Below are 14,673 nucleotides of genomic sequence, written 5' to 3'. Positions count from 1 at the left end.
ACGAATTAATATGCTTTTTCTTTCTTTAATATTTTATACAATAAAAAGATGGATGATTGAGTTTGCCATCATCCTGAATATGCATGAAATATTTGCCTTCAACATTTAACTTACAACAACAAACAATCAATACTGTGGATTCATTATTATTCGTTGGATACCAATTTAAGTGGATTTTATTGTTACCCAGGAACCTGGAATTCTAAAGTACAACAACTACAAATTTCTATAAGAATGTATACAGAGATTGGCAAAACCACAAAATCCAATATCCACGAAAATACCATTGCTCCTCAATCCATGAAAATTGGTACACACGAAAATAAATAAATCCACAGTACATCCTCCAATGTCAAATTTCCTTCAAACCATAATAAAGTAAATGTAGAAACACAACTATTTTATTTCATCTATCTATACTGTGTATTGTTTCATCAATAAGTCTACTAATTTCTTTACTTCTGTCAAATGATCTGTCAAAACAGTTGGTCAGCTGTTCAGGACGTAATGGACTACCACCTACAAATGGAAATATTCATATTTAGAAACAGCTCACATGGTTATAAAAGGAAACATTTAAATAAAAAAACATTATATAAACAAAACAAAAAAACTTGCTGAATTGATGGTTAATTTATAGTTAAAGAGTGCTTTTGGTTACATTTTATCTGCATAGAGTCACATCATTTTCAAAAAATTTCCTTGCAAAACCTTAATAAAACAAGAATGTGTCCATACTAGTACTCGGATGTCCCGCATGCACAATCATTTTCTATGTTCAGTGGATCAAGTATTTGAGGTAAACACTCTAATTTGGCATGTAAATTAGAAAGATCATATCACGAATAAACAAAATGCCCCTATGTGGGTCATAAAAAAGATAAATTTTATTAATTGGATGGCTTTGGTACATGTAATAGCTTCACTATACTGCACCAAAAAAATTTCATGATAATGTTTATATTAATTTCATCACCCACTTACAGAAAAAAATCCATTTGTATTGCAGAGCAATTGTTAATGAATATAGGAAGATGTGGTATGGGTAATGTATTCTTTCAAACATATCTGTAAAAAATTCATCAATTTATTTTTAGAATTTTCATCTTTGAGCTTTCAAAATCAGTAAAATGGTTGATGGTTGCTTAAAAATTAATTACCAGGTTTGTGAACTAGACATAATTTATCATCTGTTGTTACTATGGTTACAATACCAGTTGCTAAGTTCTCTTCCTCCGCTGTGGGGTCAACAAACAGGATGTTACTGAAATTTATAAATCAATATAAAAATACAAACAAACAACTATCTGATCTATAACAATGGCAACCTCAAGAAATAGGTATACAAATTCTTTCTTTAAATCTAATTATCTGTCACATTTCTAATTTCTAACGTTTCTATTGAAGATGGTTGGTTTTCTCTGCTCTTCCTCCACTAATAAAAACTGGCCTCCCCGAAATAGCCCAAAAAAGGCGTTAAAACACCATCAATCAAACTAATTCTTAACACAGGCTAACATGATGTCATGTCTCACATCATTGCCATTGTTAATTAAATTATTACAAATGCAACAACAAGAATTCTTCTAAATGTTTAAACAATAATGGTGCATTTTATATCACTCCAAAACTCTTTTGAAGTCATTGTTCAAAATGAAATAGAGATCTGTTCCGTTTACTAATTATGTCATTTGTAAAGTTTAAGGTTTTAATAAATTGGAGTTTATTTTGGGAGGATATTTTTTCTTTAAGGAAGATAAGAATCAGGAAAAGAAAAACACAAAAATAAAACCTCATGAACAAGTTTGACTCTGTTTAACCCTAGAAATCACAATTATTTTTTTTTAAGGACGTCATAAGGGTAAACTGTCTCATAATCACCAATATAATTCAAATCTTTCAATATATTTTAAGGAACAATCTAAAGAAACAAAACATAGTAATCTTCCAACAGACTTCAGGGGTACAACTAAAACAAGTGATTTCATTATCACACATGTCAGTGATTAAATAAATTCAGTTATCACTTATCTAAGTGATTCTGGTGTTTCCTTTGATCTTAAAATGATGATTTTCAATTTTCCAAAGCCAAAATCACTTAAAGGGGCATTAGCTACGAGATATATAAAAAATAATAAAAATTGTATGAACCTATTCCACTTACTCATCAAATATAGCGTATGTAGACGATACAGGTTGTGATGATATAGGTAATGGTACCCTCTTTGTTAGGTCTGTCTCAGGATTGTCTGTTTCTTCATTTATACTGATAGTTGGTAAACATACTAAATATAAAATGGAATGAAAAACAATGAATAGATATAAAATTCCACACCATATTTTTTATTAAAGGTATTAACTGATTCATACAATTGTCCTGACTGTAAAATGGTAAAATGTTGCTACTTTTTTTAAATTTTGTAATTGCCTGCAATGCTTTGGAGTAAGCAAGTCAGGGAATCTGTAATTCAGTGGTTGTCCATCATATAGGCTGTAAAGTTTTCTCTTTTGTCATTTCCGGGCTTTAATGGCTTGCTATGCAGAATGGGTTTTGCTCATTGTTGAAGGCCATTTAGTGATGTATAGATGCTTACTTCTATGTCATTCGGTCTCTGGTGAATAGTTATCTCATTGGCAATCATACCACATACTCTTATTTCTATAATAACTTGAAATTACAAAGAGATTTATAATTGAGATGTGATTTGAATGTAATTTGAATATTATTTAGACAACTTATGAACTTCAATTACCCAAAAAATAATTAAGACTGACTGATTGTTGATGCTCAACTTCAGGTTTAATAGAGATCTAGGGATAGGGAATACTGCCTCGACAATGGACAGGTGCAATCACCTTATGAAAAGCACTTAATCTCTTAGTCTTAGTTGGTTGTATACAGAATTTTCAAATATGACCTATTACTAGTCTTTTTTTATTTATAAAAAAAAATAATTTTGTAATGTTATAACTTTTGTTACTTACCATTTTTGAGTGCAGCTAACAATGCCAACACACAAGTGTCTGTCACATTACCATCATAGTCCAAGCATAACAAGTCACAGTACAATACCCACACCAACTGTAATATACAAATCTGACATGTCAGTAAGGGCCTGCTTTCACATTTTTGTGTAAGGCTGATCCATACAAAACAAGTCATTTTCATAGGAAGTCAAATTTCCCTAATCAAAGAGCAGATTGCTCTGAGGTATACGATTGCCATTGTTTTCATTGACACATGTATACATGTAGCTGGATAATATTATTTTCAAAAATAATTCAACTGCACATGTAAAATGTAAAATATATGTAATCTAAATAGTTAAAAAATAGCCAATCCCCAATAAAAGTATGTGAACAATATTCTTAGGCCTATTGTGTTTTAGTTTTGTACTATCAATTCTAAGTTTACTTTCCTCAGCAGTCACTGAGACTCAGAGTGATAGAAGGTATTTCACCTCGTATCTTACATGTACATGTATCACCTATTTTCCTACGTTTATTCTAGGAGGAACCCCATTCCTAAATCTTTAAATATTTAATTTCCTTTGGGTCAGTGATTATGACTTCTTTCCGTACACATTCCTCGGTTTAAATCGTTTTCAATATAATACGATGTTTATTGACAGAACAAGTTTATTTTTCTCAACGTGTTGTTTTGATTCAGAATTCACGGAAGTTTCTTTTGGAAGGGAGACAACTCGAAACGATAATATGGAAGACTTCATTTCGCCTGAAGGGGTGTTGTAGTTACTTTTACGATGTGGACTACATTTATTTTAATTTAAATGATGCATATGATTTAAAATAATGCAACAACAATAACCCTCAATAGCAGATAGACAAAGAAAGGATCCCATGTGTTATAAATTAGTCAATTGAGTGGGCAATCCAGAGTAACCCCTTGAAGTCGAGAAAACTATATGCATGCGCACAATTACCTAAACAAACCCTGTAGCAAGAACGTACATTAATTAAATGACCTAGATGGTTCTCTATTTCTTTATGGAAGTACATTATCAAATATCAGTTTCATAACAGTGACATATAAGAGAAACTCCACTTCAGTTCTTATATGACAGAAATAGATTTATCGGAATTCAGAGAACTCTCGCATTTTTATCACAAGAGTGCACACACTGAAATGTCTCGCCTTCTTTACTAATCATTGATATTATGTTGATAGTCCTAAGTATAAAGCGTTATTACAACTGTCACATAAACTTAACATTAAACCATATAGTTAAACAAAGACCAATGAACCATGAAAATGAACCAAGGTCAGATGAACCATGCCAGGCAGACATGTACAGCTAACAATGCTTCCATACAACAAACATAGTTGACCTATTACTTATAGTTTTAAGAAAAATAGACCAAAACACAAAAACTTAACACTGTCCAATGAACCGTGCAATTGAGGTCATGGTCAAATAAAACCTGCGGGACTGACATATAGATCATAATATATTTCGATACACTAAATATAGTTGACTTTCGGCATATAATATTAGATAAAAAGATCAAAACTTAAAAACTTAACTTTGACCATTGAACCATGAAAATGAGGTCAAGGTCAGATGACATTTGCTAGACATGTACACCTTACAATCATTCCATACAACAAATATAGTAGACCTATTGCATAAAGTATGAAAAAAACAGACCAAAACACAAAAACTTAACTATAACCACTGAACCATGAAAATGAGGTCAAGGTCAGATGACACCTGCCAGTTGGACATGTACACCTTCCAGTCCTTCCATACACCAAATATACTAGCCCTATTGCTTATAGTATCTGAGATATGGACGTGACCACCAAAACTTAACCTTGTTCACTGATCCATGAAACGAGGTCGAGGTCAAGTGAAAACTGTCTGACGGGAATGAGGACCATGCAAGGTACGCACATATCAAATATAGTTATCCTATTACTTATAATAAGAGAGAGTTCAATGTTACAAAAATTCTGAACTTTTTTTTCAAGTGGTCACTGAACCATGAAAATGAGGTCAAGGACATTGGACATGTGAATGACGGAAACTTCGTAACATGAGGCATCTATATACAAAATATGAAGCATCCAGATCTTCCACCTTCTAAAATATATAGCTTTTAAGAAGTGAGCTAACACCGCCGCCGTAGCCGCCGCCGGATCACTATCCCTATGTCGAGCTTTCTGCAACAAAAGTTGCAGGCTCGACAACAACTGGGGAATTCCCTCTGACGTGTTTCTAAATTTATAAAAACATTAAATATAAATATTGCTTAATTCTGATTTTCTGTGTTGTTAAAAAAACGCATATAAGTCAAGGGAAATATCAAACATGAAGATTATGAAAAGAACATTATAGGAAAGTTGTTTAAGTTCAATCCATTTGTTTGTTTTTTCCTTTTAAACCAAGACAATCATAAGAATCTGAGATGTTCCTTAATGTTTAGAATAAAACGGTTGACGTGAGGGCATGACACCCTAAGCCAATCGTATAAGTCTATAGATTGCTTGAAAGCATTTGTATCCCAAAAATTGACATTAATAATTAGTCATACCTGTCAACTGACCCGTATTCTGCGGGTGTGACCCGAGATTTTCACAATTCTGAGGGATCACCCGGAACACCCGACGGGTCATTGAAATAACCCGGGAATTCCGAAAATGACCCGATTTCACCCGTATTTTTAGCCTTGAGATTGATTTCATAAGTAATATTCCTTTGAAATACCGGCAAATTCGTAATTCTTCCATGAACAGGAAGTTCATCTAGCTATGTAAACTGTCAAATTAAGTGACCCATTAAATGCATGGCTTCACTTAACAGCTTTGGTGTCAAACACACTGTTAATTAACACCAATTACCTTAGCTTTAGGTCATAAATAAATTGCACCGGTTTACAAACTGAACTAGAGTTACTTCCCCTTATTTGTCACCATTCAAAATTATTCCATATATTTACGTTTTATGAGTGAAAAAGATTAAATCATAATAATAAAATTCAAATACATATTGAAAAATAACTTTTCATTATTTTTATACCTTTATACAATTTTTTTTTAAAAGTTGAAAATTATTTTTTACATTGATACTTCCTTTAACTGTATTACTATATTTTATCATAATCTAATTTCCTTGTTAAATGACAAATGTTAAGGTTAAAGGCTACATAATCAATAGTCTCAAACATTTAAGAATAACATTGAATTATTATTATTATTGAATTATTGTAGTATTTTTCTCAAAAAGTAAAGCACATAAGACTGAGTAACACAAATTTATAAAAATCTTTAAAAGTGCAATGAAATAATATTTAATAAGATTTAAAATGACTTAACAAATTGAACATGCATTGATGTTTTGGTATCTTGATATACATTATAAGAAAATGTACCATAAATACTGAAATTCAGCTCGAAAAAGTTCGTACGCGTTATGACCTGATATTTGATTCTTCAATGCAGGTCATGACCTGCATTTTCATCGTCACAGGTTGACAGGTATGAATTAGTTCAAGATGGGTTCTCAATAACTATAAGTTTTGTTAAAATCCAGGCACTATAGCTTTGAATTTGCACTTTTGTAAATGGTGGGCAACCAATATTTTTTAACAAAAGAAATAATTTGTAATGGAAAATTATACCTACATATCAATTTTCTTTGAAATCCTAGCAAAAACAGTTGTTTCCCAAAATTTATCATTTTTTTTAACAAAAATTAAGTTATAACTACTATTTTGGTATTGAGAATCAAATTTTATTAGCATATTTATTATTATATCTATTTATCAACTGCTGATGAAATTCCTAGCTAGGGTCTAGCCAGCCATAACATGAACACTAATTTAGTATTGTTGTTTAATGCAAAGCAGATTAGCAAATATTCTAACGGATTCCTAGGTTGTGGAAATATTGACTTAGCAAAATAAACTTAGATACATATCACTTGTAAAGATACTAACCTTGCCTGGTGTAATACATAATGATTCCAAATCAACACATTTTGAGCTAAAAATAAAAATAACTTTATTATTTTCAAACCATTTTTTTTTATTAAAATAATGACAAAACATGAGGTTGCACATATTATCATGCTAATTATGCCCTTACTTTATAGTCAATGACTTGGTAAACAGGAAGTGTGTGTCTGATAGATCAGAAAAGCTCTAATACATTACATCTCACTGTCAACATGCTGACCAAATATATATGTGATGCAAAACTGGACAAATGTGTGATGAAAATATTTATTTCCTTCAGCACATGGAAAAAGAATCAATGACAACAAAGGAGAGGTGCAAACATTATAACAATCATAATATATGTCTAAACATTTAAAAGATCAACTCACTGATTAACAACTTCTAACATAAACTGACTCATCACTTGTGCTTGTTCTCCTGGAGGCCCAGAGCGAAAATGTGGAGAACAAAGGGGAGATAATTCAACATTTGGTACTGAAAAATAAGAATGGATATCAGTGTAAAATATTAAGTTATTAACATTCACTAAAAGCATAGAACAAATACTTTAAATCAACTGATCTATATATACTAGCTCTAAGAGTCAGAACGAATAAACACCTAAAATGTATAATACTTAATTTGGCAAAGAATTATTTTTTTAGCAACTCGACTCATCAGAGTAGTAATGGCACTCTATTAACATATATTACAGAATAGACAATTTCCATGACACCTGTCAGTTAAAATTAAATTTTGTAAATAGCTACCTGGAAAATATAATCATGTTACACTGCTTTGTTTGTTTGACTTTAACCTTGCATTGGAACAGTTCTCACATTTCATTCTCTACTCAATATAAAAATAATGAGCTGTTGCATAAAACATACATGAAAGTGATGAAACCCAGGGATGTTGTTGATTGTTGATTGTCGTTTCTCTAATAGTCATGGTGGGGCCTTTCTTTGAATTGTTTATTTGATTGCTCCTTTGTGTTTTCTTAGTTTTTTTTACAAGTGTAAAATTGAGAATGGAACTATTAAAGGAATGTGTCAAAGAGACAACGACCCGAACAAAGATCAGACAACAGCTGAAGGCCACAAATGGACACCTATCATGTTATTATCTATTGTGAATTAATCTTATCTATGATATACATGCAGACTATAATCGATTTAATGGTCAACAACCCTTATTCAAAGTATGTGTTTTGTCTTGTGTACAAATTTTCAGTTGATCCAACAGAGGTGGTTATCACAAATGTAAAATAATGTTAACTTGAAACAGTGACTTTTTTTCTCAAACAAAGAAACAGCAAGAAAATATAGTGACAGATAAGGAACAGGGATCTAACCAGGAACCCTTGTTAGTAGTGCGATGCACTAACCACTACACCACAGCTCTCACTTTATATTTCTATTGTTACCATTTTAGACTGCGGCATTTTTTTATACTATATTATACAACATTGCAAAGATTTACCTATAAAACCACATTTAGGAGTTTCTGTTTTTGGCTTGCAAAGTTCCTACAAAACAAATAAATCAATTATATACAACATGAATTTTAGATACAAATTTGTACATTCCTTTCAACATTCATTTTATTGCATTTCTATCCAAAACTAGAGGCTCTCAAGAGCCTGTGTCACTCACCTTGATCTATGTGCATATTAAACAATGGACACAGATAAATTCATGATAAAATTGTGTTTTGGTGATCATGATGTGTTGTAGATCTTACTTTACTAGACATTCTTCTTGCTACAATTATCTCTATCTATAATGAACTTGACCCAGTAATTACGGTGGAAAATATTTTCTAAAAATTTACAAAAATTTACAAAAATTTATGAAAATTGTTAAAAAATGACTATATAGGGCAATAACTCCTTAAGGGGTTATCTGAACATTATTGCTGTTTACAGTTTAACTCTATCTATAATAATATTCAAGATAATAACCAAAAACTGCAAAATTTCCTTAAAATTACTAATTCAGGGGCAGCAACCCAACAACGGGTTGTCTGATTTGTCTGAAAATTTGAGGGCAGATATATTTTGACCTTATAGACAAATTTACCCCATGTCAGATTTGCTCTAAATGCTTTGGTTTTAGAGTAATAAGGCAAAATCTACATTTTACCCCTATAATCTATTTTTAGCCATGGCGGCCATCTTGGATGGTTGGCAGGGTCACACCACACATTTTTTAAACTAGATACCCCAATGATGATTGTGGCCAAGTTTGGTTAAATTTGGTCAAGTAGTTTCAGAGGAGAAGATTTTTGTAAAAGTTTACGGACGACAGACGCCAAGTGATGATGACAAAAGCTCACTTGACCTTTCAGGTCAGGTGAGCTAAAAATATGAAAAATCAAAGAACTGCAACGTTTAATTATGTAAGGGTCCTTCGTGCTCTTCATCTTTGTACTTGTTTGGCTTTATAATTATTTTGATCTGAGCGTCACTGATAAGTCTTATTTATATAGGAAACGTGTGTCTGGCTTATTAAATTATAAGCCTAGTACCTTTGATAATTATTTACACTGTACACAAAATAAAAACGTTTCATTCTATGAGAAGCTTGCTTATAACTAATCATATTAATGAATTAGAGATTTATCATCACTATGGACATATGTGTATTGGTTAGGACCAGATACTGACCCGAAAATATCTTGTTTTCAATACATGTGTGATTGGGTTGTTGTCTTATGGCATTTACCCAACATCATAAATGATTCATAAATACAAGTAAATTGAAATTACACTCAGTGGTTTAATTTTCAATGTCACATATTCTGGCAATTATTAATTAGAAAACTCTCCCATTTTTTATATTCCCAGTCATTACTTGTGCAGACAAAACAAACCATACAGACTAACTATGATTATTTTTCTTACCTACCTATCTTGAATGTGATGTTTAATTCTGATTAGCTTAATAACAAGTAATATGTTTGGTTCATTCTGTACTTACAGCTTTAATACCACACATTACTGTAGTATTGCCCAACTTGACCAGGGCAGATCCATCGGCTGTTGTCACACATCCTAAAGTATCAAAATATCACAATACAGGAATCAAGATTAAAGTCATATAAGACCTCAAATTAAAAAAAAATAATGCATATGATTTTTATAACTAAATAGATAGTTTTCATTATAAAACTTATGTACACGTACATATACTTTTTTTTTAAGAACATTCTTGAATTTGTTCATATTTAGAAGAAGTTTACTTTATTTGAATTGCATGTTTCCAGAAAGCAATTCCCTGATATATTTTCCGTATGCATAGTTACTTCAGCGTGACCCTATTGTTAAAATTCGGTGATCGTAATACGTAATGATCTGTCCTTAAAATAAACTATTATCTGATTGTACATGTTAAACATGTGCTCAAAATCCACTTTTAATTGTTGATTGTTTACTATAAGTTGTCAATCGATAAACTTTGGCTTCTAAACACGACATTTAAGTAGCTGCCATATTTTCACTTCATTATACAGACAGATAGAGAAAAAAATTGACGATTATACAAGATGGTTGTGTAAAAAATGATACAATCGTGCACAGAAGACTCAGTTTATGATATATACATGTGTTGGTTCAAGAATTGGATAAAGATTACTTTTCACCGGTCACTTGTTTCATATGACTTTAACTCTGTACTTGTGGTATAAATTTAATTTGAAACTAATAATAAAACAAGGTAAAAATTTACATGACCTTGCACTATTTAAACCATATGCAGACCTTTCCTGGCATACATGTACATCTTAAACATTGAGATTTATCAAATTCCTTGCTTTCCTTATAAATTAAAACCGGTTTTCCATGAATGATTGCAATTGTAAGAAGTAAGCAAGTTCATGTATACCAAAAAGTACTGAGAGCTATTCTAGAAAAAAACCTGTCCTTTGGGACAGCCATGTACTAGTTTTAATAAAACAAGGATGATTGAAGTCCTAATAGTTTTCACAATACAAATAACTTTTGAAGATTTCAAAATCGGTCATGACTTCATACATGTCATAAGTCTTATATAAAACATACCTTCAACCCCTCATAGCCATCCTCAAATAATATGTGTTTTATGCAATACCCCATCAGAAATTTAAAAGATGTATGATGAATATTATTACAATAGTATTACAACAAATGATATAATTTACAAACCAATGTTTAGTACAGTTCTTCTAAATTCTCCAAGATCTCTTCCATCAGGTCTAACATCTTGTTCCTAATAAAAACAACCATACATCAAAAACATCAAATATTTATATAGATGGGGCTATAAAGGTTAAACCTGACATAAAAAGTATGTTACCAATGATGGCAATTAGGTTATATATCTTCACTTTACTGTTACTTACTGAAGTTAATCATTCTTTTTTTTTTTAACTTAATAAAGCACAGTCATAAGATAAGTATGGACAGGGTATTCCGATAGGAATTTATGTTTCGCTTCACATCATATGTCAATTAGCATATTACATTTTTTTTTTTAATTCAATTTCAAAATAATGTAGATGTATACTGTATACCTCTATTGCCCATCTCTCCACAAATATTTCTGTCACACTTTTCTCAGAAACTAATTAGAATGACTTGATATTGTTCAGCAGCTTAACAGTTATCAGTTATAAGTTTTGTGACATGTGGGCTTTTCAGTTCTGTCTGATACCTACTTCCTGTTAGATCATACAGTCATACTTCAATTTTTTCAATATGATGAATGAACTTAAATGTGTCATAATTTTCTACCTTTCTACTGAAAAGAGTGATTTCATATTTGAGAAGTTGTAATTGTTGTGTCTTTTTCTGTTAGTCACCTTTTGCCTGGTTTTATTATACTTTTAAAAAAACCGACAAATAATCATGAAAAATTTTAAATCATATTTAATACCAAGTTCTGTAAATAAATATGTACAATATCATATAATACTTACTAAATATTTTCTGTAATATTCAACCGGTCTTGCAGTTCTGAAATTAAATTTTGTTATTTTCATAAGCTGCATATTTTAATAGACAAAAGTGTTCCTTAAAAGTACATAAGGCCAAAAAAAAAATATGTCTGTTTCCTGTTCCCGGCCGACCTTGACTGAAAACTCTGACCCTAGTTTTTTTTCTTTAAATTTTAAAAAAAAAATTGTTTCCGGTCTGATCCAGATCCGTATCTTACCATGCCCAAACAATCAAAATGGCTGCTCCCTGTACAAATGTGCTACAATTAAGGTTTAAAAAATGTCAGCACTGGAGAAGTCAATTAAAGCTTCTTTTAAGACATTAATTCATTTTAGGGTACAGGACCAAATATGACACTGAACCGACTGCAAATCTAACAGAGTGCTGAAAAAAATTATAAAAAAAAAATTTAAAAAAATCCTGACCTTTACCATGTTTACCAACCCTGATTTATTTGCTTTGACAACAGGAAACAGACATATATTTTTTTTTGGCCTAAGCAAAGAAAACTGTTACATTAAAAAAAAAAGGATACATTTTCACCTGTTCAAATTTAGTTTAAAATGTTAAGTTACACAAGAATATATATACCACTTGCTAGATTGTTTGGCTTATGTTTACATGAGTTGTACCACTTGCTAGATATATATATAGTTACTTTAATATAATATGAAAACCTAAAGCGCAATATTCATATTGTCTTCAGAGATGCAACTAATCGTCGGACCTGTCAGACCTAAGGGGCAGAATTTATGCAGGTCCGGCAAAACTCGTTGCTGTGCAGGACCTGATGGCCGTCAATATTTTAGTCTGCTTGGGTCAGCCAAAACTTAATTCCCCGTCGGTCCTGGCAGAGTATTTTGTTTATAAAATTGTGAATTTACAACCACGTTGCATGATTAGATAGAACAACATTCAAGGCTTCGATTACATAATAGAAATCGGGAGTTCAAACTTTTTTAATGATAACTATTATAGCCTGACACCTTCCAAATATCCTTCCTTAAAAAATAAAAATAAAACCTTTTGCAGTATAAATTTCAGTTTTGAAATCGTATGTTTGACATCGTTAATTTATTGAAATATTTATATCAAACGCAGTTTAGTTGTAACAGAGAATACACACCATTGGTTTGAAAAATGACGTAACTTTAACCTCCGTAGCAGAGTTCAAAAAATCTATGGGTCACTGAATATTCACAATATATTTTATTTTTAAACTTTTCTTTCAAATTAGTTTTAATCCAGAAAAAAGTAAAAACATTGCCTGACTGTACCTTAAGTTGAATATCTATATCCAAATTCAATTAATTAAAGCTGTAAATCCATGATCACAAATTGAATGCTTTGTTTACAATTGTTGAAAGCCATGTGCTTTTTAGCGGGAAAATTCGGGAAACCCCTTAACAGGAAACAGTTACATTTCATTGTTATTTATAGACATATTACAAAGTTTTTCCAGATTATTTTGAGTGAAAATATAGGTCTGGCAGAAATGTGATGGGTCTGGCAAAACTTCGTTCCCTGTAGGCCCCAATGTCTGACAGGAAAAAAAAACTGTTTGCACCTCTGGTCTTCAGCATTGGATTGTTAAAACATAAAAGTATGTCCAAAGATATTAATTTAAAGAGTTTCCATTAGAACTGCTGTCAGCCTAACAAGTATAGCCTATAGGTTAATTGACACCTTCAGTGATAATATAAAGGCAGTGTCTGCGCGTACCAACATGCGGGTACACATAGCCAAATTGGCCTTCATAGGCTACACATACCTGCCTCCGGCTTTATAATTTAATGTCATCAGATCTGGGATAAAATGTGAATGAATCTGGAAATTATCGCAATAGGTGAAAAAAATTGATTACTCACAGGGATGTTAAGTTCAATACCAGTTTTATTTTTACTCATGTCCCTTAAATGCGGTTTCGTAGAAAAGATCCTGTTGTTTTTTTTGAATATTTTTCTTTAAATATTAATTATAATTATTGATATTAAGTAATAATGGAATATACGATATTTTTTAAGATGAGAGTCAAATTAAAATTAATTAAGGCATTACAAGTAAGAAAAACTGAAACCAAATAAGAACATTTTAAGTTCTTAACATTAATGATCATAAATAAAATAGATTATCTATTCATATATATAAATTTATTCATCATACATAACACTTAATTTTCATTTTAACCTATATATGAAAACATGAATATTTTAAAATATTTCAAGTGCAACATTAGAAGAAGCAAACAATAAATTCAGAGTTCTGAAAAGATATATAATTATCAAATGCATCAAGTTTTAGATATATGGAATTTTATCGTATTACTTTAAAATTGTGTTTACACTCAAACAATGTCAAACTTTACTTTTTGTCGTTTTAGATCTTTTAAAAAAACAAATCTGTTTCGAAAATAACTTTCACACTTGAGTTTTTTTAACTTATATTCATATATTTATTCAAATTCAGTATAATTTTATTCTTTTTATGTGCAGTTATATTCATTTTCTATTTTTCTATCTAATAAATTTAATAACATTAATTCAAAAATATTATTTGCCATTATCTGAGGGGGGGGGGGGGTTGGATGGGCCTTGACCCCCTAAATGCCAGGCTTAAAAACATAAATTCCTGAGGTCCCAAATTTAAAGATGTTAAAATCTTGACATCCTGAAATTTTTTGAAAAAGAGTTCCTGGATGCTGAAAGGATCAATTCTGAAATTCTGAGCTTAAAAACACC

At 31.1% G+C, this 14,673-nt stretch overlaps 1 protein-coding gene across 3 annotated transcripts in view; it reads right to left on the bottom strand.

Moving 5' to 3' along the window:
- Positions 1-385: 385 nt before the first annotated feature.
- Positions 386-14,673, bottom strand: part of LOC139484874 (exosome complex component RRP43-like) — a 17,196-nt gene continuing 2,908 nt past the window's right edge. The window contains exons 1-11 of one of the 3 annotated variants that reach the window (XM_071268892.1): positions 13,707-13,750; positions 11,917-11,953; positions 11,144-11,207; positions 9,942-10,015; positions 8,443-8,488; positions 7,350-7,455; positions 6,961-7,006; positions 2,986-3,082; positions 2,165-2,285; positions 1,161-1,264; positions 386-519 (exon numbers count right to left, since the gene is read on the bottom strand). In XM_071268892.1, coding sequence (XP_071124993.1) covers positions 407-519; positions 1,161-1,264; positions 2,165-2,285; positions 2,986-3,082; positions 6,961-7,006; positions 7,350-7,455; positions 8,443-8,488; positions 9,942-10,015; positions 11,144-11,207; positions 11,917-11,953; positions 13,707-13,735 — 837 coding nt within the window. In that variant the 5' untranslated portion in view covers positions 13,736-13,750 and the 3' untranslated portion in view covers positions 386-406. Of the gene's footprint in view, positions 520-1,160; positions 1,265-2,164; positions 2,286-2,985; positions 3,083-6,960; positions 7,007-7,349; positions 7,456-8,442; positions 8,489-9,941; positions 10,016-11,143; positions 11,208-11,916; positions 12,030-13,706; positions 13,751-14,673 lie in introns of those variants that run through there. The other 2 variants (XM_071268893.1, XM_071268891.1) reach the window with 2 other exon arrangements.

Source organism: Mytilus edulis, chromosome 8 (assembly GCF_963676685.1).
Source record: "Mytilus edulis chromosome 8, xbMytEdul2.2, whole genome shotgun sequence".
In the NCBI taxonomy this organism is placed as follows: domain Eukaryota; kingdom Metazoa; phylum Mollusca; class Bivalvia; order Mytilida; family Mytilidae; genus Mytilus; species Mytilus edulis.
This window is presented reverse-complemented; position numbering and strand designations above follow the sequence as displayed.